The 21,396-nt window shown below is 37.6% G+C and overlaps 1 protein-coding gene across 3 annotated transcripts in view; it reads left to right on the top strand.

The window, feature by feature from the left end:
• The window catches only part of Grid2 (glutamate ionotropic receptor delta type subunit 2), a 1,058,508-nt gene that overhangs the window by 602,732 nt on the left and 434,380 nt on the right, over nucleotides 1-21,396 (top strand). For all 3 annotated transcript variants that reach the window (XM_042701886.1, XM_042701887.1, XM_042701885.1), the window contains one exon: nucleotides 20,255-20,308. In XM_042701886.1, coding sequence (XP_042557820.1) covers nucleotides 20,255-20,308 — 54 coding nt within the window. The remainder of the gene's footprint in view (nucleotides 1-20,254; nucleotides 20,309-21,396) is intronic.

Raw genomic sequence — 21,396 nt, 5'->3', positions numbered from 1 at the left:
TGCTGGGCCCAAGGTCTGAACTCAGGGCACTGTGTACAGCTTTTCTTGCTCAAGATTAATGCTCTACCACTTGAGCCACAGCTCTGACTGGATGTTTTGGGTGTTAAATTGAAGGTAAAAGTCACATGGATTTTTCTGTCCAGACTGTCTTCAAACTGTGATCCTCAGATCTCAGCCTCCTTAGTAGCTAGGATTACAGGCATGAAACACCATGCCCAGCTACCCTTCCCCTCTTTATTATAGTTTTAAGACAGTTACAACTAAATCTATGTTCATTGTCCATGTTCACTGTGACAGTATCTTTGTCCATTTGGGATAGTAGAGCAACTATACCACTTCTATATGTACTAGAAAGGTTTTTTCCTCACAGTCCTAGAAGCTGGGAAGCCCAAGATCCAGGTGTGAACAGATTTGGTAACCCTTGGAGCTCCTCTCTCTGCTTCAAGGTTAGCTTCTCCTAGCTATCTTTTCGCTGTGGAAGAGCAAGAAACACTGCTATAGAACATCTAAAAATATATATACTAAAATTGCCTATTTTAGTGAAAGGGAACTAATCTCACTCTGAACTGTCGACTCCCATGATCCCATCTCTTCCTAAATACCTAGCTCATCTTCTAAAACCTTCAGCTTGATGAATTAATTCAACGTAGAGATTTGAGAAATTCACAAGCACTGAAACCATGATAATGGTCAATGGAAACATTTTTTCCCACTAGTTCCAGGAAGTTTTTAACTATATACACAATACTGATTCGTCATATTTTTTGTTCAATATTTCATCAAACTAGCCATTAGTTCTAGATACATGTTTGCCCTTCAGATTTACTTACACACAGTAAAACACATCAAGCATACATAGTATTGCCGTCATGTTTGGAGCATAGAATTTCTTACTTCGAACTTTCAGTGCCACTAACTCTTTTTGCAAACCTTTAAAGCATGAGTGAACATTCCCATTTGGGATGGCTGAAAATCAATAGCTTATGCAATGATCAAAGTAATAGAAAGGAAGTGGTGCTGTGACTCAAGTGGCAGAGTTGCTAACTGAACAGTCTCAGAGACAGAGCCCAGGCCTTGAATTCAAGCCCCAGGGCCAGAAAAAAAAAAAGTAATAGAAAGTTTTCTTTCTCATCTTATCAAAGATTTTCTCTTTGAGCTCTGAGAGTGACTGACATCTATCTTTTGCTTTATATTTCAACTAGTATACTTTTAGATTAACCAATGGTTTTTATTGCATTTACTTATATTATTATTTGTTCGCCCAAACAAAATATGTCAAGAAAAGGACTAGTTTAATACTTTTGTTTTGAATAGGGAAGAGCTTATCACTTTAGTTTTGCTCTTTTTCAAAAAGAACAAACTCTATAGTGCCTTTACATATGTTTTTTGTTTATAACCTATTAGGATTTAGAATAGATTTCTGCCTTTTATTAAGCTGTGTTTTGACTGCAAGAAATTGAAAGGTTGACAAAATGGAAAGGATTCTATGTTGTTCAAGAAAATAATGATTTCTTTATCCAAGATTTACCATGTCTTCGACTCCATCCAGAAATTTGGTAGATCAGATGACACCTGAAGATTGGATGATCACCTGAAAATTTCAATCTTACTCTGGATTTCAAAGGACAAATATTTGGGAAGCTTTTGGCTTCAAACCATTATCCAATTCTGGATAATATCATTTCCTTAGTTCTCAAGTAGATTGTTTTGTGTCTATGTGTGCCAGTGTCTTTTGCTACAAGCCAGTACTCTACCGCGCGAGCCACAACTCCACGTCTAGCTTTTTGGTGATAGTTCATTGGAGATGAGAGTCTGATGGAATTTCCTGCCTAAGCTGGCTTCAAAATTCAGGCTCCTGAGTAGCTGAGCTGGTTTTACAAGCATGATCCACCAGAGCTTGGAAAGCAGAGCTTTGGTTTTTGATTTTTTTTTAATTTCACCTAAAAATGTTTTATGTTTCTTAAAGTCATATTTAAAGCAAAAGAGAAGAATTTTCCAATAGAGTGAACTGAAGACAGTGGAAAATTCATCATTTACTGAAAGACTCAATTTCCTAGCTTTGAAGCTTTATCAACCCTTGATCTATTTTTCCCTTTTATTGTTAATTTTTAATTAAATTTTTCATTGACTATTCTTGTTCTTTGATACAATTCATTGCTGTGGGTTTGTGGAGACCTTTTCTCACAAAGTAAGTCTTTTTTTAAAAAGTAAGAATATAATATTCAATGTAATTCAGAACTTCTTTATTGGAATTTTTCACTCAGCCATGAATCTGAAATTTTTTTAAACGATTAAAAAAATATTAATCTGGAAATGAATCCCAGGGATTTATTAGCTCTTAAAATAGTTATTCCAAGTAATAAAGTTAGTTAACTATACATTTTAAATAATTATATGCAAAATAAACTTTCAGATAATTTGAAAATAGAGGCATATATATTGGGGGTGGGGGTGGGTCATAGGCTTGAACTCTGGGCCTGGGTGCTGTCCCTGAGCTCTTCAGTTCAAGATGAGTGATCTACCACTTGAGCCACAGTGCCACTTCTGGTTTTCTGGTGGTTAATTGGAGATGAGTCCTGCTTGAGCTGGCTTTGAGCCTCAATCTTCAGATCTCAGCCTCCTTAATAGCTAGGATTATAGGCATGACTCACCTGTGCCCAGCTATATTTTATTTTTAATGGGGATAAACTTTAAATTATTTAGTGATATTCTTCTATAACAAAAAGAACAATTATCCATGTTAAAGGGTCCATTATTTAGAAATGCTCTTACCTGCTTTCTTCTACAAGAATCCTAACTCAGAGCTTTCTATCAGAATCTTAACTGCATAGCAAAATGTCTTCCTCCTAGCCTACATCCCTTGAAAATGTCGGAATGGATAAATATGGCCACTACATATAAAAACAATCTGTTGAAAATAAATGAATCCATTTTATGATTTTAGGAAATATTTAGAGAATATTTGTTTTGCCACATTGCTAGAGCTAGAACTCAGGCTCTGAATTCAAGTTCAGGACTGTACTCATATTCACTCTACCATTTGGGCCAAGCTCCACTTCTGGCTTTTTGCTGGTAAATTGGATATCAGGGTTTCGTGGACTTTCCTACCTGGGATGGCTTCAAAACTCAATCTTCAGATCTCAGCTTTTGAGTAGCTAGGATTACAGGTATGAGCCACCAGCACCTGCTTGTGATTTTAATTGTTAATGGATGTAGTTGAAATATTATTTATATAGGACTGGGGATGTGGCTGGATTCGTAGACTGCTTGGTTAGCAAGTGTGAAACCTTTTGTTCAAATCCCGGCACCACCAAATAATACAAATAAATAATTTCTGCAAATCATGAACTACATACAGGTAATGATTACACACTCTTAATTGTTCATCACTAAAGAATGTTTGTAATAAAGTATTTAAAAATAATATTAAAGGATTTGAGAGAGTAGTTCAGTGGTGGAGCACATACCTAGGATACACAAGGCCTTGGATTCAATCCCCAGCACCACAAATGATAACAAATTCATAATAATAAAAATAACTGTAAAACCTCTGGAATTCTTTTATGCACCTTCAGATTTGACTCATTCTTCTTTGCTTTTCAAATTGGTTTTGTGTAATCATAGCATGTCTAAGAACGTGTAACTATTTACATAAAAGTTGCTATCTCTTTTTTCCATTTATACAAAATTCATCTAGGTATATTTTGCTTACCACTAATATTTCAAGAAAAGTATAGGAACTGGCAACCATAAATTGCTTATTATTCCCACAATTTCTTCTCTTCTCTTCATTCTTACCCAGTGTTCTTTTATATGCCATCTTAGAATCTGTCTATAATGTTACTATTCTACTCTATGTAGACCACCTTTGAATACTCAGTGCTCGGTTTCTTGTTTCTAAGAGTAGGGAGGCAGATAATAGATGAAACTATGATTTTGGAAGAGGACAATAATTTATTTAGATAGGAGATGCCTATATAACTGTTTTTCACTTCTTCACTTTTTACCAAAGTAAAGCAATCAACCATAGAAATTTGTTTATTTAAAATAGTTTTACAGCTCACCTAATAAACTTGAAAATTAAAATCTTTTTATTGTCCACAATTCTATATTTGCGGGAATAAGATGGGCTTCTCCAGTAACTACTGACCTTTTAAAATGTTAAACTAGGAACTTGAGTGATAAATACGCCAGTGAATTTTAGAACATACAGTGTAAGATACAAGCCAGGGTACTTTTAGATTTCCTCAGCTTGGCAACAGAAAGACAGTAGATGAGTATTCAGACAGGAATTTTTCTAGTGATGTGGAAACTATTTTGAGCTATCCAGATGATAAATTGTATTGAAAGCCAGAGTGAAATGTGTTTGCAAAAGCAAACCTGCTAAACTAAACTACTGCCTGCCCTTACTTCATTAGTTATAATGACTTAGTCTGGGAACATACTTTCTCAGTATTATACCAATGTCTACTGAAGAAACAAACAAAAAGAAGCATATGAGTGTTTGGTGCGCGCGCACACACACACACACACACACACATCACTTCATCTCAACAATGGCTGTTATCAGAACGTATTTCCTTCAAGCACATCCTTGTCCTTAATTCTCACCAGACCAAGTACTGTCATAAGAGTCTTAAAGAGACATCAAATCATCCTAGAAGGAAGGTTTCCAAAGCTTATCATCCATTCTCCTTTACAACTACTTTAAAGATATCCTATAGAAGAAAATTAGTGGTCCACTCATTTGTTGGGGCCAATAGAAACCAAGGGATCATCATCAACAAGTCCTTTTGTTTTCTTGGTTAATTTCTTATTTTCATCAGAGTAAAATGTAATTGCACTATGAACGTTTATTGGGAGGCATTAGTATTTGAATAACACTATGGACAGAGATTCAGAACTGGTATGTACCAACTTATAAAGTCTACAGGCCAACTCTTTATCTTATGGATTACAGTTACAAAATACCATGCAACCCTGTGGCTTGAACTTTAGTGATAGTAATAAACTCAAATCCTATTCTATACTCTAATGAAGAATATTTCTCAAAATAAAAGCTAAGGACAGAAATTCACACAGCAATCTTTGGGATTATTTTTGCCTTTGTTCTTTATCTCTCTCAAGTTAGTTGAAGGAAACTTTGACCCATCATTGATTGAATAGCATTGTAAAACTGGAGTCTACTCTCTGACTTACAATGACACTGAAGAAGTAAAAGACAGGCCAATCTAATGATGTATTTTAGGGTGCAATTGGTGCCCTGTATTCAAGACTGACTTTATCAGTTGTGTTAAAAAAAAAAATTCATGGCCATAAAATCAAAATGATTTTCTTTTACATGCTCTGAAAATTCGATTCTTACAAATAGTAACCTAGCACTCCAAATGAAAGTAGGTATGATCACAATAACTTGTGCATTCTGTAATCTGTGTTTCAATGAGTGAACTATTAGCAATCACACTTCAGTAATATCTCAAGAGGTATGAACAACAGGCTTAAAAACACAATATTCTTTCTAAATAAGGCTTCTTTATTTCCTTTGATCAAGAAAAAAGATATATGTCATTTATTCTGTTCTGCAGGACTGTTACACATACACTGGCAGAATTAGAGTATTTTTTGTATTGTTAACGAGCATTGATTGGAGCCAGGGTAAAAGTTCACTTTGAACAGAGACTGAGACTTCCTGCACCAACCCAAATGGCACTATTTGGGTGCATTTCAGGTGCTCAAAAACATTGGATGGTTTTGTTAAACTAATTAAATAAACATAGAATCACTATCAGATCATCACACCCAGTACCTGATCACACCTTTTAGTAAAGGACTTAATCACAGCATCAACTGGTAACTTCAGAGAAATGCAGATTCTCTAAGCCCCAAGCTATAGCCCTTCTAAACCTGCAGTAGGCCCAGCAATCTGTGTGTAAAAGCAAACACTGTGAACAGTTGATAAAAAGAATCCCCAGGATTGAGGATGTGGCTGAAGGGATACAGCCAAGAAGAGCAAGGCCCAGAGTTCAGTTCCCAGCACTGCCAAAATCAAAAGGAAATACAAGAATCCCCAATTAGACTGCGTACAATTTGGTTATATTTAGGGCCTGAAAAGTATGAGAGTATCTTAGTATCTTAGCAGACAGTTATAGAAAGGTAGATTTATTCTAAGACAGATTGTATGGAATTTTAGTTGTGCAGAAAGATTACAATTGAACATGATGTCAGCGTGTGAGTACTCCATCGTCTTGGTCATTGTTACCCCTTTCATCATTCTCCTCCATCTCTACTAACTGAACAGCATGTATGTATTTATTCATTCATTTATTTATTTATTGTCAGTCTTGGGTTTGTTTGTTTTTTTTTGGGGGGGGGGTTTGGGTCCGGTCATGGGGCCTGAACTCTGGGCCTGGGCACTGTCCCTCCTCTCTTCAGCTCAAGGCTAGCGCTCTACCACTGGAGCCACAGCGCCACTTCCAGTGTTTTTTTTTTTTTTTTTTCCTGCTTATGTGGTGCTGAGGAATTGAACCCAGGGTATGCATGCAAGGCAAGAGCTCTACCGCTGAGCCACCTCCCCAGCCCTAATCTTGGGGGTTTGAACTCAAGCCCTGAGTGCTGTCCCTGAGCTTTTTTGCTCAAGCCTAAGGCTCTACCACTTTGAGCCACAGCACCTCTTCCAGTTTTCTTGTGGTTAATTGGAGATAAGATTCACATGGACTTTTCAGCCTGGGCTGGCTTTGAGCTGTGATCCTCAGATCTTAGCCTCTTGAGTAGCTAGGATTACAGGCAGCATTTTATTTTTGCAAATATGCTTTAAAATGTCTTCACTTTAACTTAAGGAACTACACTGCTCTTTATTCATGGAGTAAGTTTTATCTATTGTGGAGGAAGGCTGAGTCTGTTTGAGTCAGTATCTGGAACAGATCCTGAGACAAGACTTTGAGTGTGGGTGGTTTATCTTAGACTTCCTCCCCAAATGTCCAACTTGAGGAACTGGTGAACATGAGAGATAGAAAGTAGAAAACTCAATCAAGATGGTCTCATCAAGTATGTGTTATAAACGTGAGCAAATGGGGCTCAAGTCGGAGGAGAGCCTTCTGTGACCTTGCGTGTGTTAACACTTAAGAACTGGTACCAAACGGGAGCTTGCTGCCCAAGGCACAGAGAAGCCAGACTTTTGCATAAAGAGAAAAAAGTTCCATGCACAGCCAACATCAAGGAAGCCAAGAGGTGAAGAAGCAAGCACTGACCTGCCTCTCTAAGTCAGCAGGTAGAGGGGGCGTTGGTAGCAAAGGAGAGTTCAGGGTTCTTTTGCACAGGTAAAAACAGTCATTGCATCACCGTACGGATTTTAGGTTTCTGTCCCTGGAAGGCAATGGTTACAGTCTTCTGCACAGGGAATTTTCAAGCATCAAAAAGCCGTTGCCCAGGAAAGCTGGTTTCTTGTCTTGTCCATTCTTGAAAAGCCAGTAGTAAACTGTCTTTTGAGTGGTTTCTGGAGGCTATTCATGAAGGACAATCTAAAGGACATTGTGATTGAAGAAACGTGTGTCAATACATCTAAGCCTTAGCCAATGGCAGTCCTGCTACCGCAGGGCAATGAAAAACAGGCACTCGTTCACTTTCCCATTGGTGGAGAGTTGACCCCAGCGATAGAAATGTACTTCTACCTTAGGTTATGTGTATGTATGGCCAAACAAGCTAGAGAAAGTCCTCAGGTTGGATAAAAAAGACACATGCTCCCTCCACAGATAACTAATATAACCTAAAACAAAAAGTCTCAGGAAAATAATAAAGACACAGCCCTTGAGATGGGATGTGAGCTGTGAGCACACAGGGCAGATCACATGGGTGGAACAGTGACCAGGCAAAGTCTACCATGGGCATCGTGACTTTCTAACACATCCATTCACTTTGATCCAACCAACAAGTATCTAATGTCTGAAAGAGGCCCCCGGAATTTGTTGTTGGAAATATAAAAGTGAATAAACCACTGTCCTTGGTTTTGAAAACTTTTAGTGATGGATAATCTAAGGAAATAAAATGGAAATTCGGTCTCATTATACATGCTCACTAAGGGTGGTACACATATAATCCTGGAAGACATTTCAGAGTTGGACCATCTAATGTCAGACCCTTAGGGGCCAACTGAATGGAGGCATAAAAGGAATAAGTGGGAGTGTGGAAAAGATGGTCTGTAAGGAAGGTTTACACTGAAGTTATGTGAAGGAAACCTTTAGGCCCACAAGAGTTGAAAGAAGAGGTGTTGACCATATAGGGCCCTGGAGATCATCTAAAATACACATCCTCTAAAGAAGGAAGAAAGAGACTCAGGGCTCCATTTGAAAGGTTTGTTAGTCTCTCCATAAGAAGAAACTAGCCTCCTTCACTGTCAGGAAGCTGGGCATGATGAAGTATTGTGAATACATTTGCAAAACAGAGACTCTAGTAACAAAGACCTTCCTGAGGGCTGTGGGAAGAGTTCCCATGATTCTTGATAGGAAATTCGTACCTGATGCACTTTAGCTATACAACTTTAACATGATCAGTTGGCTTGGTGTTTGATTTTGGAGGAGCAGAAATCTGAGGGCTTAAAACCAAAGATCCCTGTTGAACTATAACTATGTTTGTGTTTATGGAGTAAGGGAAGTTACTGGGAGCTGAGTTAGGGCAGCATGAAGGCTGAATATCATTTGCCTCTGAGCATGAGGGAGATACAGAGAAAGAATTGATGGTCCATGTCATGTATAGAGTAGGAAGGGAAGTTGTACTGCTGCCAAAGGTGGCTACTGAGGAAACGGAGAGCTGAGGATTGCCTTTGAAGCCAGCCCAAGCTGAAAAGTCTGTACGATGCTTATCTCCAATTAACCAGAATAATAATAACAACAACAACAACAATAATAATGAACTGGAAGTGGGGATATGACTTAAGTGGTAGAGTCCCAACCTTGATTGAAAAAGCTAAGCAAGATACTGAGTCCCTGAGTAGCAGTCCCAACTAAACAAAACAAAACACAGTTGGGTGATCCATTTCTAGGAAAGATGGAACAGTAAATTCTAAGATATAAATGACAATCAGGGTGATCCTAGTGGTTTTTTTTAATAGAAAGTATACACTTATAAATGCGGAGTGACAGAGAAAGCATGCATGTAAATTTTTCAAGCAGGATGCGTATGCTCACTACCACCTATCTGACGACTTTGAATATGTTTGCCTGCGTGATCATGGCACGGCTTTCTTTGTCAGATGCTGCGATCCTGTTCTGCAAATGACATTTTGTTTGAGCAGTTAGCAGTTGGCGCCTGAGTTTCAACTGACATTTTGTTACTAAACACAGCGCTGACACCATCCGGTGATTTGTCAGTGGTAAGGAAAGGTAGTTTGTGTTTCCCCATAGTGAAATAGCACAGATGGGAGAGTCAATTGCTTGGGATTCTGGAAATTATCCATTACTGTCAACTCCAACACCCTTAAAAACATTTCTTACAGTAGGCCACCGGGACGCTTTTACATGGAAGAAATTGCTGAAGACATTTAGAAATCCCAGAAAGCTTGAAGATCTTGACACTGGAGCCATTTTTCCAATGAGCGTAAATACACTGAGAATGACAAACACTGTGGTTTAGGATTAAGGCCAGGGAATCCCATATTTTGTATTTCTCTTGTCCCCCCATTTAAATACTTGGTATACATCAAAACTAATACAAAATCCTCTTGAGTAACTTAAATCTTCGTAGTGAGTGTTTGGACCCTAAAATTACTAACCGCTGTGTCATGCTTCAAACAGCTACAAAGCAAATTCCTGTGTAATATTGGAAAAGTCTAAAGATCCTATAAATAATGAACTAGCAATGTTTGTTGATGAATGATAACCAGCCTTCATTGTGGCTTCATGAGTAATGAGTTATTTATATCATAGGTACATCCAAGCTGTGTAAAGCCTGTCATTACTATAAGAACAGTAGTAAACCAATTAGCTGCCTAACTACAGACACTAGATGCTTAATTGCCTTACTGGCACAGTACCTAAGAACTAAGGTCCAATTGCTCCTCTAGACGCATTCCAGTCTTTCTCCTGGGGCAGCATTAGAATTTTGATTGTGATGAAAAAAGAAGAACAGATTATTGTTCTATGATTAAGCAACAGGTAGACAAACCCACTCACATAAGTACATATATATTATACATATATAAACATGTATTATATGCTGAATATTGGAGATACATGTATAATACCTAAAAATGTGAGTCAGTGTAGCAAATTGACCACATTCAGAAAAGAACATGAGGCTTGAATATCACTAAGGGAAAAGCAATTTATTTTATATTTTAGGTGTGTACTTTGTCAGAAACTCAGGAATTCACACCCTATTTTGTTCATGCCAGGTGCTCTGTTACTTGAGCCACACCTCAATTTCTGTGTTGTTTTTTTTTTCTGGTGAATTGGAAATGAGAATCTCGTCTGGCTCTGAACCACACTCCCCAGATCTCAGGCTCCTGAGCAGGCTGGATTACAAGTATGAGCCACTCTCACAAAGCATATTTCCATGCATTACTTGAAGGCCAAATGTTCATGAAGTAGAACAGTACATGAAATAGCCTTCAGTTTTTCAAATTCTTCCATGGCACATAAGATGCTCCTAAGTTATTGTGCACCCCACAAATTGTTCTGAAATTGTCAGTTTTTCTGCAGTTACTCTAATTTTGAAAGATGCATAATGATTTCTGAAACTTTGAGAAACAGGGCTGTGAACACATTCTTATAGATAAATATCTCTGCTAATTACTGATTCTCCCAGTTCTATTTAACTTTATCATTTGAGGGTTTCTTAACCTTTCTGTCCTCAGGTTTTTCATCTAAAAAAGTTAGGAGAATTAATGGTATATAGGTAATCCTCCTTCACATAATTGTTTAGGGGGTAAACCATAAGCTACTCTTAGACATGATCAACAGACTATTCTTTGAAAAACAGTTTTGCCATTTTTGCTTCAAGATAAAAAAGTTTTTCTTCACAAAGCCTGAAATACACCCTCAAACCTTTATTTTAAGCCCTAATTAAAATCCAGTCAAAGATGTATTTTTTTGTGAGTCATACTGAACATTTAATTTATTCTGCTAAGGGTCAGTTGGATATTAATTAATAAATAAAATACTATAATGCCATTTCCTAATTGTGGCCAAAGTTGTCTTTCAAAAGCATAATACTTGTAAGATGGGTTTTGGCATAATATTTGTTTTGTCATCATGGCAAGGATCTGAAGCAAACAAACCAACCAACCTACAAAAACACCACTGTGCCAGCTGAAACGAACCAAGAACTAAAAACAGTGCTTCATTACACTAGTAATAATTGACAAGTATTTATTTTTATCCTAATCAGGAAAAGTGTTGAAATTAATAATTTCCTTTTTAATCGTTGTTCGGTCTTTTTCGATTGATGCAAGGCACAGAAGATTGGTCTTTACCACATGATGAACGCGGAGTCCCTATACGCATGCATGGGTGCCTGTTCTTACACTTTAAGAACCATCACGGGCAGCATGGAGCTGGCCAGCTCTCGGTGTGGCATAATTCCATCTCCCAGGGCTGTGGGAAGACCCAACTGCACAGCAGTAACAATAAATCTAGCATATCCGTTTATGAAATAACTTTGGCAGTAATGGCAAGAGGATTTGGATGCAAGTGTATCTGCGCTCTTCCAGCTGGAAGATCAGAGCAGAGATTCTAAAGCAAAAGCACAAGAGTGGCTTGGCAGGTAGTGGCAGCTTGGACTATAGTAGAAGAGCTTTGGGTAGGGAACCATGCTGAGCTCAAGAGAAAATGCAAACAAGACAGTCATTCCCAATGCAGCCCCTTCCCCTGCTGCCCAGTATCTGACGACGCCATCTGCTGGATGGATTTGGGATTTACACACGGAATCCACCCAATCCTAATTCGCTAGGATTACAGGTGTGAGCCTGCAGCCCTCCGGTTTAACCTATCATCTCTAAATCTATGCCGACAGAGGATATTCAGCAGCGTGCGGTGGATGTGAGCAATGCTATTGCTGCACCTGAGGAGCCAGAAGCTCTTCGGTATTTCTCTGGCCACTTGTTCTATAATAAACGTTGAAACAGCATGTCGCTTTTATGGTTTAGTCGATGCTGAAATCGTTCTCTGTATTTGTGTAACTGTTCTGCATTTAATGCCAGTGAGATAGAGGCTCTGGCGGTGTGGCTGATTTCTTTGCTTCTCATTGTCCTATATTTAGCACATCTAAAGATTTGAGGATGAATGATGGAAGGCTGAGTGATAAATCATTGGGCTTTTCTAAAGAGTCACAAGTTCCAAAGTTCCTGCCAGTGACAGATGGTCTGTCCTTGCTCATCAGTTGTCTTCCTGACAGGACTTGATCCCCACCCCCCACCTCTTTTTGCTAAATTCTCTTAAAGTAAGCTCAGCTTCTTGGTAGGTGGGATGGTTTGATTTGTTATAATCACAGAGCACGCACTGTGCATGCTTTATGCACTATGAATGCATCTTTGTTTAATGATAGAAGAAAATGATGGAGCAAAAGAGAGAGAAGAAAGAAATGACCAAGGAGAAACCCTTGTTCTTGTTATTTTCATAGTAGAGTTTCCAGGTGATTGGGATTTTGTTGTTATTTTTTGTTTGTTTGTTTTTGTTTTTCCTTTATGGACTTGCTCCTTTCTCTCTTTCCCTCCCTCCCTCCCTCCCTCCCTCCTTCCTTCCTTCCTTCCTTCCTTCCTCTCTCTCTCTCTCTGTCTCTCTCTGTCTCTCTCTTGCTTGCTTTCTTGCTTTTCTCTTTTTGTTTTTTGTGACAGTCCTGGGGCTTGAACTCAGGGTCTAGGCATTGTCCTCAAGCTTTTGTGCTTAATGCTAGCACTCTATTACTTGAGCCTCAGCTCTACTTTCAGTATTTTTTTTTTTTTGGTAGTTTACTGGAGATAAGAATCTCACAGGCTTTCCTGCCCAGGCTGGCTTTGACCCACCATCTCTGAGCTCAGCCTCCTAAGTAGTTAGAATTGTAGGCATGAGACACCAGTATCCAGCTATCTTACTCTTTTCTTTTGGGACCCAAAATATATTATGATCTCTTTGTCAGTTCTCCTTTTTTTTTTCAATATGGCAACATCTTATTTTAGACCCTTTCATTGTGCATTTTGATAAAGACTTCATGAAATTTTTATTTTTAAAGCATGGACTTTTTAAAGAACAGAACTAGTGTTTACTAACTTGCAAAACATTCTTATGAGTCCACACAAAGACACCAAGCAACTACATTACCAGTGATATAATTGAATGTAAGTTCCTGGGGGGGGGGGGAGGGGGGTGGAAGAGGAACATTTCTACTCAAGTTCTTAATCCTTTTATTTTAAATATTTGAATATGAATAAAATAGGAGATGTGCTATTCAAGAAAGAAAAGTGGGAAAACTAAATAATTTTCCCTATTTGAATTCTAATGTAACTGTGAACATGAAAATAGACTCCCAAATTTCTAGGATGTCTTAAAATAGCCTAAAATCCAGAATTTGGTCCTTCAAGTTGGTAATGCTATAGTTTGGCATAGTATTACTTAGAATTAAACGCTATTCAGCAGAAAAATATTAATATGATTAAAATTATTTAAGTAATCAAGTGAATCAATTTGGACAGTAGTTGAGTTTTATAATCCACACTAAATGCTCAGAATTTATTTTTCCCCATTTTTTGGGGTCAGTATTGGGGCTTAAATTCAGAGCCTAGGTGCTGGCCCTGAGATCATTTGCTCAAAGCCAGTGCTCTATCTGGTTTTCTAGTGGTTAATTGAAAATATGAGTATCATGGACTTTTCTGCCTGGGCTGGCTTTGAACCTCAATCTTCAGATCTCAGCCTCCTGAATAGCTGGGATTACAGATGTGAGCCTGGCTTGAGCTCAGAATGTCTTTTCCTATATTGTCTAATTATATATTAACTCAGTTTGGTAATATGTGAGAAGGCTAAGCAAAATTTTCACTCCTTATGCACATTTCTTTTAATTCTAGTATATGTTTTAACATTTCTGGAAATGCCTACATTTACAATATATGCACGTCTATATTAGGAGGTTTCTCCTAATATATTTATACTAAGTGAACTAACTAAAAGTCAGAAGGGTTCACAGGAGTAAGCCACTGAACTTCATGCCTCATTCCAAATATTCTTCCATGACTAATATCAGTTATCTTCTGTGTGTGTGTGTGTGTGTGTGTGTGTGTGTGTGTGTGTGTGTGTATGCACATGCATACTACTCCTAGGGCTTGAAGTAAGGGCCTGGGCATTGTCCCTAAGCGTTTTTTATCACTCAGAGGTAGGGCTCTACCACTTGAACCATAGCTCCATGTCTGGAGCTATTTGGTGTTTAATCAGAGATAAGAGTCTCACAGTCTTTCCTGCTCAGGCTGCCTGTAAACCAGGGTCCTCAGATCCCAGCCTCCTAAGTAACTAGGATTATAAGCATGAGCAATTGGCACCCAGCTAAGTTATCTTTTAATTAGTGGCTATTAACATTGGTAACTTTCAATAACTGTGAATTCCAAAAATCTGGAGAACTCTTGCCAGTTTATTTATACACGATGAAGGTAACATAGAACAAAGAAGTTATCTTGCCCTTTTACTGGACATTTCCCCAGATAAGATGAGGAGGCATCAACTTTCAATTCTTTAAAACATGGTATTAAACTAGTATATATATTTTAGTTGTGCACATGTGCATACTTTGTTAGATAATTAAAGGAATATGACACATCTGTCTTTTTATTCTTAAGTATTTCATTGTAGCACTTATTTTCTTTCCCCAAAGGGGAAAAAATGAGCTTGCAAAAAAGTCTTGAATACTTAACATCATTAATAGAGCCAACAAATCCAGAACGATTTTGAAATCATGCTTATATAAAGTCACGGAAGTACATTAGTCTATTGAGTGTGTTTATTGAAATTCATTAAAACCAGAGATTACAAAGCAGATGTTAGTAAAGCTTCTTTGCATTAATTGAGATAGACTAATTTTTTTTAAGAAAGCATCACCAAGCTAGTCATTGGTAGCTCACATCTGTAATCCTAGCTTCTCAGGAGGTTGAAATCTAAGGACCAAGATTTGACCACAGCTTAGGTACGAAGATGCCTATGACTTTTATCTCCCATTAACCAACAAAATGTCAGGAGTAGAAGTGTAATTCCTGTGGTACACACACACACACACACACACACACACACACCACATAACCAAAATGTAATGTCTTGGTGCACCCGAGCTTTATTCCTTGTCAACTAGATGACACCGCAGAACATACAAGACAGTCCGCTGTGACTTACCAGCTCTGTCTGGATGCAATGAGCTTCGAAGCACAGAGAACAGAGGCGGCACACAGGAGGTGGTATTGGTCAGGGTTGAAAATGATGTCACTTCTGCTCTTATTCTGCAACAGGGGGCAGCTCTACCCTCAGCACATGGTGGGGAAGCTGGACCAGCTGGTGTCCCAGGAGAAGAGGAGAGAGTGGGCTTGGGATCATCTGATTTATGCTATGATGCGATTTCTATTTCTTTCTAATTCTTCTAGTAAACTTTGCATCCTTCCCTTGTCCTTGGGACAGAATATTTTATTACATTTAGCAAGTTAAATTTAGGAGCGACTTTGAGACTAACGAGTTTACAACAGTGAGACCCTCAGAAGAGCCTCAGTAGGAGATTGGAGAGTCTAAATTTAAGCAGAATGAAGGATCTGAAAGACCTTTTCTTTGAAATGCAATATCTAGTGTATGTCTGAGTCAAGCAGAAAAGGTCAGATAAGTTGATGTTAGGGAAATGAACCCTAAGATATGTATTCAAATGTTTTTTTTTCTTTCATGCGATTGTTTCTAAGACATTTATAAGATGATTTCTTTGTTGCTTTGTATGTCCCTTCCCCACAGTATAACCCCTGCTTTCACTGTATTTGATGTCGGCATAATTTGTGGAGGGGAAGGGGAAAAACAAATCGTTTAAATAGGGATACAGGTGGACCCATTGCAACAATGAGATGTACAAGATGTTATGTCGAAAACGAACTTTACAACTTTGGTGCGGGGGGGGGGGGTGGTGAGAGGGGACTGGGGGGGTAGGATAGGATAGGAAGGGGAAATAAAGGAGGAGGCTACAATGCTTGATAAGAAATGTACTCATTATCTTGCCCATGTAATTGTAACCCCTCTGTACAGTATTTTCACAATAAAAAAAAATGCACATTGAGACACAAGGGTGAATTCCAGTTGACTCACACCCAGGGGTCTTCCACACCTGGTGCCCACCTATGATGAAGAGCTCCCAACGTAGGGTGTGAAGATAAAGGCTTTGTTTATCCTCAAAAAAGTGTGAATAGTTTTTTTTTCCTTGTTTCAAACTTACACTGCTAAAATGTCTTGCATTTGTAATACTGTTGAATGAAACCAAAGACTGGAAGGAGAAATCGTTTGTCCTCTGACCACGCACCAAGCAGGGTCATATAATGGCCTTTGATGAGATAGCTAGCTGCCTTTCTTCTTTGCTGTAATGCCCGATTGAGACCCGCTCACTTGTGTCCCAGCGCTGTATCGGGCATTCTCCTGGAAGTTTATTTCAAACCACAGTGGGAAGGAAGGCTAGTACTGTGGAGACAAATTACCAGGATGTTATCGTCTGCCAGTTCTAAGCACATCCCTACAACATCAATTACTCAACAGTTTATAAACATAATGTAGAGCTCTCATAGCTTACATTGGTTTAATCTTCCCTCGTGGCACAGATTATCTAAATAAGGACAGGTTGATTAAAATTATGTCATCTCTTTTCTCTGCTTCTAGTACTGTTTTATAAACGCTTTCAATCTATTCATTCCGGCTTTCGTGTCTCTTTTTTTGCTAAACTATTCTTTTTTAAAATAAGTTTTTTATTGTGAAAATATTGTACAGAGTGGTTACAGTTACTTGAGCAAGGTAATGAGTACATTTCTTATTGAGCATTGTTGCCTCCTCCTTTGTTTCCCCTTCCCATCCCTTCCCATCCACCCCCCCAAAGTTGTAAAGTTCGTTTTTTGCCATAATGACATGTATATCTCATTGTTGCAATGGGTCCACCTGTATTCCTATTTAAACAATTTGTTTTTTCCCTTCCCCTCCACAAAGTATACCAACATCCAATACAGTGAAAACAGGGGGAGGGACATACAAAGCGACAAAGAAATCATCTTATAAATGTGTTAGAAACAATCACAAGAAAAAAAAACACATTTGAATCTTTATCTTGGGGTTCATTTTGCCTAACATAAACTTATCTGACCGTTTCTGCTTGTCTCAGACATATACTAGTAATTGCAAATAAGGGAAACCATGGACCTTATGGGCCTGGCTTACTTCACTTAATATAATTTTTTCCAAGTCTTTCCATTTCCTATGAAATGGGGCAATGTCATTCTTTCTGATGGAGGCATAGAATTCCATTGTGTATATATATACCACATTTTCTTGATCCATTCATCTACTGAGGGGCATCTGGGTTGGTTCCATATCTTAGCTATGGTAAATAATGCTGCAATAAACATAGTTGTGCTGGTAGCTTTAGTATGGTCTTGCTTGTGATCATATGGGTAAATGCCCAATAGTGGGATTGCTGGGTCATAGGGGAGCTCTATGTGGAGTCTTTTGAGGAACGTCCATACTGCTTTCCAAAGTAGTTGAACAAGCTTACACTCCCGCTAACAATTTCTTATCCATCAATGTTGCCTCCTCCTTTGTTTTTCCCCTACCATCCCATCCCTCCCACCTCCTCAACTACACCCCCCACCCCCAACCCCCACATACTACCCCCACCCCCACCTAAATTATAAAGTTTGTTTTTCGACATAGCGTCTTGCACATTGCTAAACTATTCTTGTATCTACATTTTGCTCCTAGCATTTTCCCTCTCATTTGTATATTTGCTTCTCCATTTATCTAAAGGCTTACTTTTTGTCCCTCCTTCCTTCCCTCCCTCCTTCCTTCCTCCCTTGTTTCCTCCCTTCCTCCCTTTCTCCTATCCTTTTCTTTTTTCCTTACTTCTTTGGAGGTGGTATGAGGCTTGAACACTCTCCCTGGACACTCTCCCTCATCTTTTATGTGCAAGCTTGGCTAATTGAACCATACATTCACATCTGGCTTTTTTTGGGGGGGGGGGGGTCCGGTAGTGGGGCTTGAACTCTGGGCCTGGGCGCTGTCCCTCAGCTCTTCAGCTCAAGGCTAGTGCTCTACCACTTGAGCCACAGTGCCACTTCTGGCTTTTTTCTTTTTGCTTATGTGGTGCTGAGGAATTGAACCCAGGGCCTCATGCATGCAAGGCAAGCGCTCTACCACTGAGCCACCTTCCCAACCCCATTCACATCTGGCTTTTTGAGGGTTAATTGAAGATAAGTCTCACACTTTCCTGCCTGGACTTGCTTTAAAGCAAAATTCTCATATTTCAGCCTTTTGAGTAGCTAGAATTTCAGGTATGAGACACCCAAAACTTACTTTTTATATATTGTACCTTAATCTTCGACTAAGACTCTTCAAAAGTTCAAATGGAGTTTTCACTTACTATCTAATACTTTCCATTGTTAATAAATTATTGATGACATGTCTCTAAAACTATTAGAGAAAGTAATCAGAAATTTAGAAAGTTTACTAATACTGAAATAAACTAAAAAGTGTTTCTTCTTTAGCTAAAACAAATTGCTATGAGTCATATTTTCTGTTAATAAATTGAACATGCTGTATTTAAAAATGATAATAACATATGTTCACAAATAAAATTAAATTAAATTAAAAAAATGATAATAACAATAATGATAAATACAGATAATGCTTCTCAGATAATACATTGTCTACACACCTTAGCAAGATCATGGAGACTAAGATGTTATACACATATACATTTATACATATATATACACATTCACATGTATCTACATATGTATGTGTATGTGTGTGTATATATATATGGATACATAGATGTATGTTTATAGATAACATACATAGAGAGAAAGAGTGAGCAGAGAGAAAATATACAAAACTCATACCAAAATTTGAAAACAAAGTTTCTTCAAATAACAATATAAATTTTGGAAAACATCAAATCACATAACAAATTTGTATTGTTACATTTTGTGTGATTAAAATTCATCTTTCAAGTAATTCTCAGTGGGACAAAGAATAAGTGCAAAGTGTGATCATGCTTTATAATAGCTCTTTGCTCATTATTAGAAAGCACTTTCATACTTGAAAAAATCATATCTTAAGTATTATTTCTAGAAATTAAAGAATAACTTCATGAAGTTTCATTTATTAGTTCATTATATGAAACGTAAGAATATGTCTAAGATGTGTATGATAAGAATTGATATAAGCTTTGATATTAAAGCTATTTTCTCTCCTATTCTCCCTCCTTCCCATTCTCTCTCTCTCTCTCTCTCTCTCTCTCTCTCTCTCACACACACACACACACACACACACACACACACACACACACACACACAAATGCATGTGTTTATAAATACACAGAGCTCTCATTTTTTAACATATGCCAAAAAAATAGTAGAATAAATATCCAAAGTTAGTCAACCAAAATTACCTCCCATTTATTGTTTGCTTTTTCCTTTTATGTAAAATTTGTTTCTTTTTACCTTATTAGCAGTCTGAAAGCTAGTAAAACTCCCTACCCAAGTCTCAGTGCTAATCTAATAGAAATTGCTTTTAGTAGGTTACAACCAGATAAGTTCAAAATTAAATCTATTCAAATCTACATTGATTTCAGGAAAACAGGGAGCTGCTCACTTACCCAAAGGTTATAGCAAGAAGACACGGAGGGACGTAACAGTAACAGAGGATACAAAATCAAGTTGAGTCAAATTATAGAAGGATATACACTTATATATTTATTAGGTGTTTAATAAAAAACTACCAAAGATTATTTGGAATGGAAAGGTGAACATTTGAACTCCACTCTCTGTTAAACCACAAAACAGTATTGTTTATATTTCTATTTTTCAAGTTTTTGATGAAGGATGCTTTGATTTAGCACATCTGCAGTGCATCTACATATCAAACACACGTTTCTATGCATTTTGCTAAAGGTTTTTTTTTATCTTTGAATAAATCTAAACTCCTATAAATGTGACTCATTTTCGTCCATTTACAAAAAGCCTGTTTAGTTTGTTTGGTTTGTTTTATGTGATCAGTGCTGATGGCTGATTTGTTTTCTATTCCAGGTTGTGGAGACTAATTTGGTTGCTTTCGACTGTCACTGGATCATTATAAATGAGGTAAAGTCTCGTTACCTTTACTGTCATCTCCATCCTGCTATTGGGAAGGTAGCTGCTCTCAGCATTTCCTATGGCCTTGAATTGCTATGGAGACAGAATCCGAAGTAAACTTTCAGCTTTCTGAGTGAATGCTGTTAAACAAAAATAGAATGAGGATTTAAAAAATGATAAAAGTCTTTATATGAATAATATAAATGGAGAAAGTCTTCCCCACTGAGTATCTTTTAGCTTTTCCTGTTGGCACATACTACCTGCTTAGAAAGATCATCTTCATGAAAAGTATAGTTCCTCTTTGTAAGGGAAGTGAATTCTCCTCAGGAGAGAGCCTGTATTCCATTTATATTTTAATGTCATTTTTTAAACTTTCATATCCACCTCTTTGCATGAAGATTGAATAGTTCTGCATATGAATATGAATCAACAGAGAACAGGGTATTTTTTCCATTTACAGAAAGAAATACAACTGTTTTAAAGTCCATACACTTGTCAAATTCCTTGCGAAAGGCTTATTTTTTAAGATAATATATAAGATTAAACATCTATTACAGATGAATGAGAGTGGCTGATGCCTGAATGCTACTCAGGAGGCTAAGATCTGAGACTCAAAGTTCAAAGCCAGCCTTGGCAGACAAATCTGAGGGACTCTTATCTCTAATTAACCAGCAGAAAGCCGAAAGTGGAGCTGTGGCTAAAGTGGCAAAGCACTAACTGAATGAGAAAGCTAAGCGACAAAGAGCAGGCCCTGAGTTCAAGTCCCAATTCTCTCTCTCTCACACACACACATATACACACACACATACTATATACAATATAACATACTATATACAGTATATATCTGTATAATATATATTTGTAATATCTGTATATATTATATATAGGTAATATATACATTATATGTATTACATAAGTTATATAGTACATATATAACAATGTATTTGTGTGTATATATATATAGATATATAGATATTACAATCCCTGAGAGCTCTATATAGTAAGTACTTATTAGTCAAGATCACTAAGAACTATGAACAGACCAGTCCTTGGCTAATTATATGATCAAATCAAATACTGTGATTTTTTTCCCTCAA

This window comes from Dipodomys spectabilis, unplaced genomic scaffold (assembly GCF_019054845.1).
Source record: "Dipodomys spectabilis isolate Male_0828 unplaced genomic scaffold, ASM1905484v1 ptg000297l, whole genome shotgun sequence".
Classification (NCBI taxonomy): Eukaryota; Metazoa; Chordata; class Mammalia; order Rodentia; family Heteromyidae; genus Dipodomys; species Dipodomys spectabilis.
The sequence above is the reverse complement of the archived record's forward strand: the minus strand, read 5'-3'. Positions and strand labels throughout refer to the sequence as shown.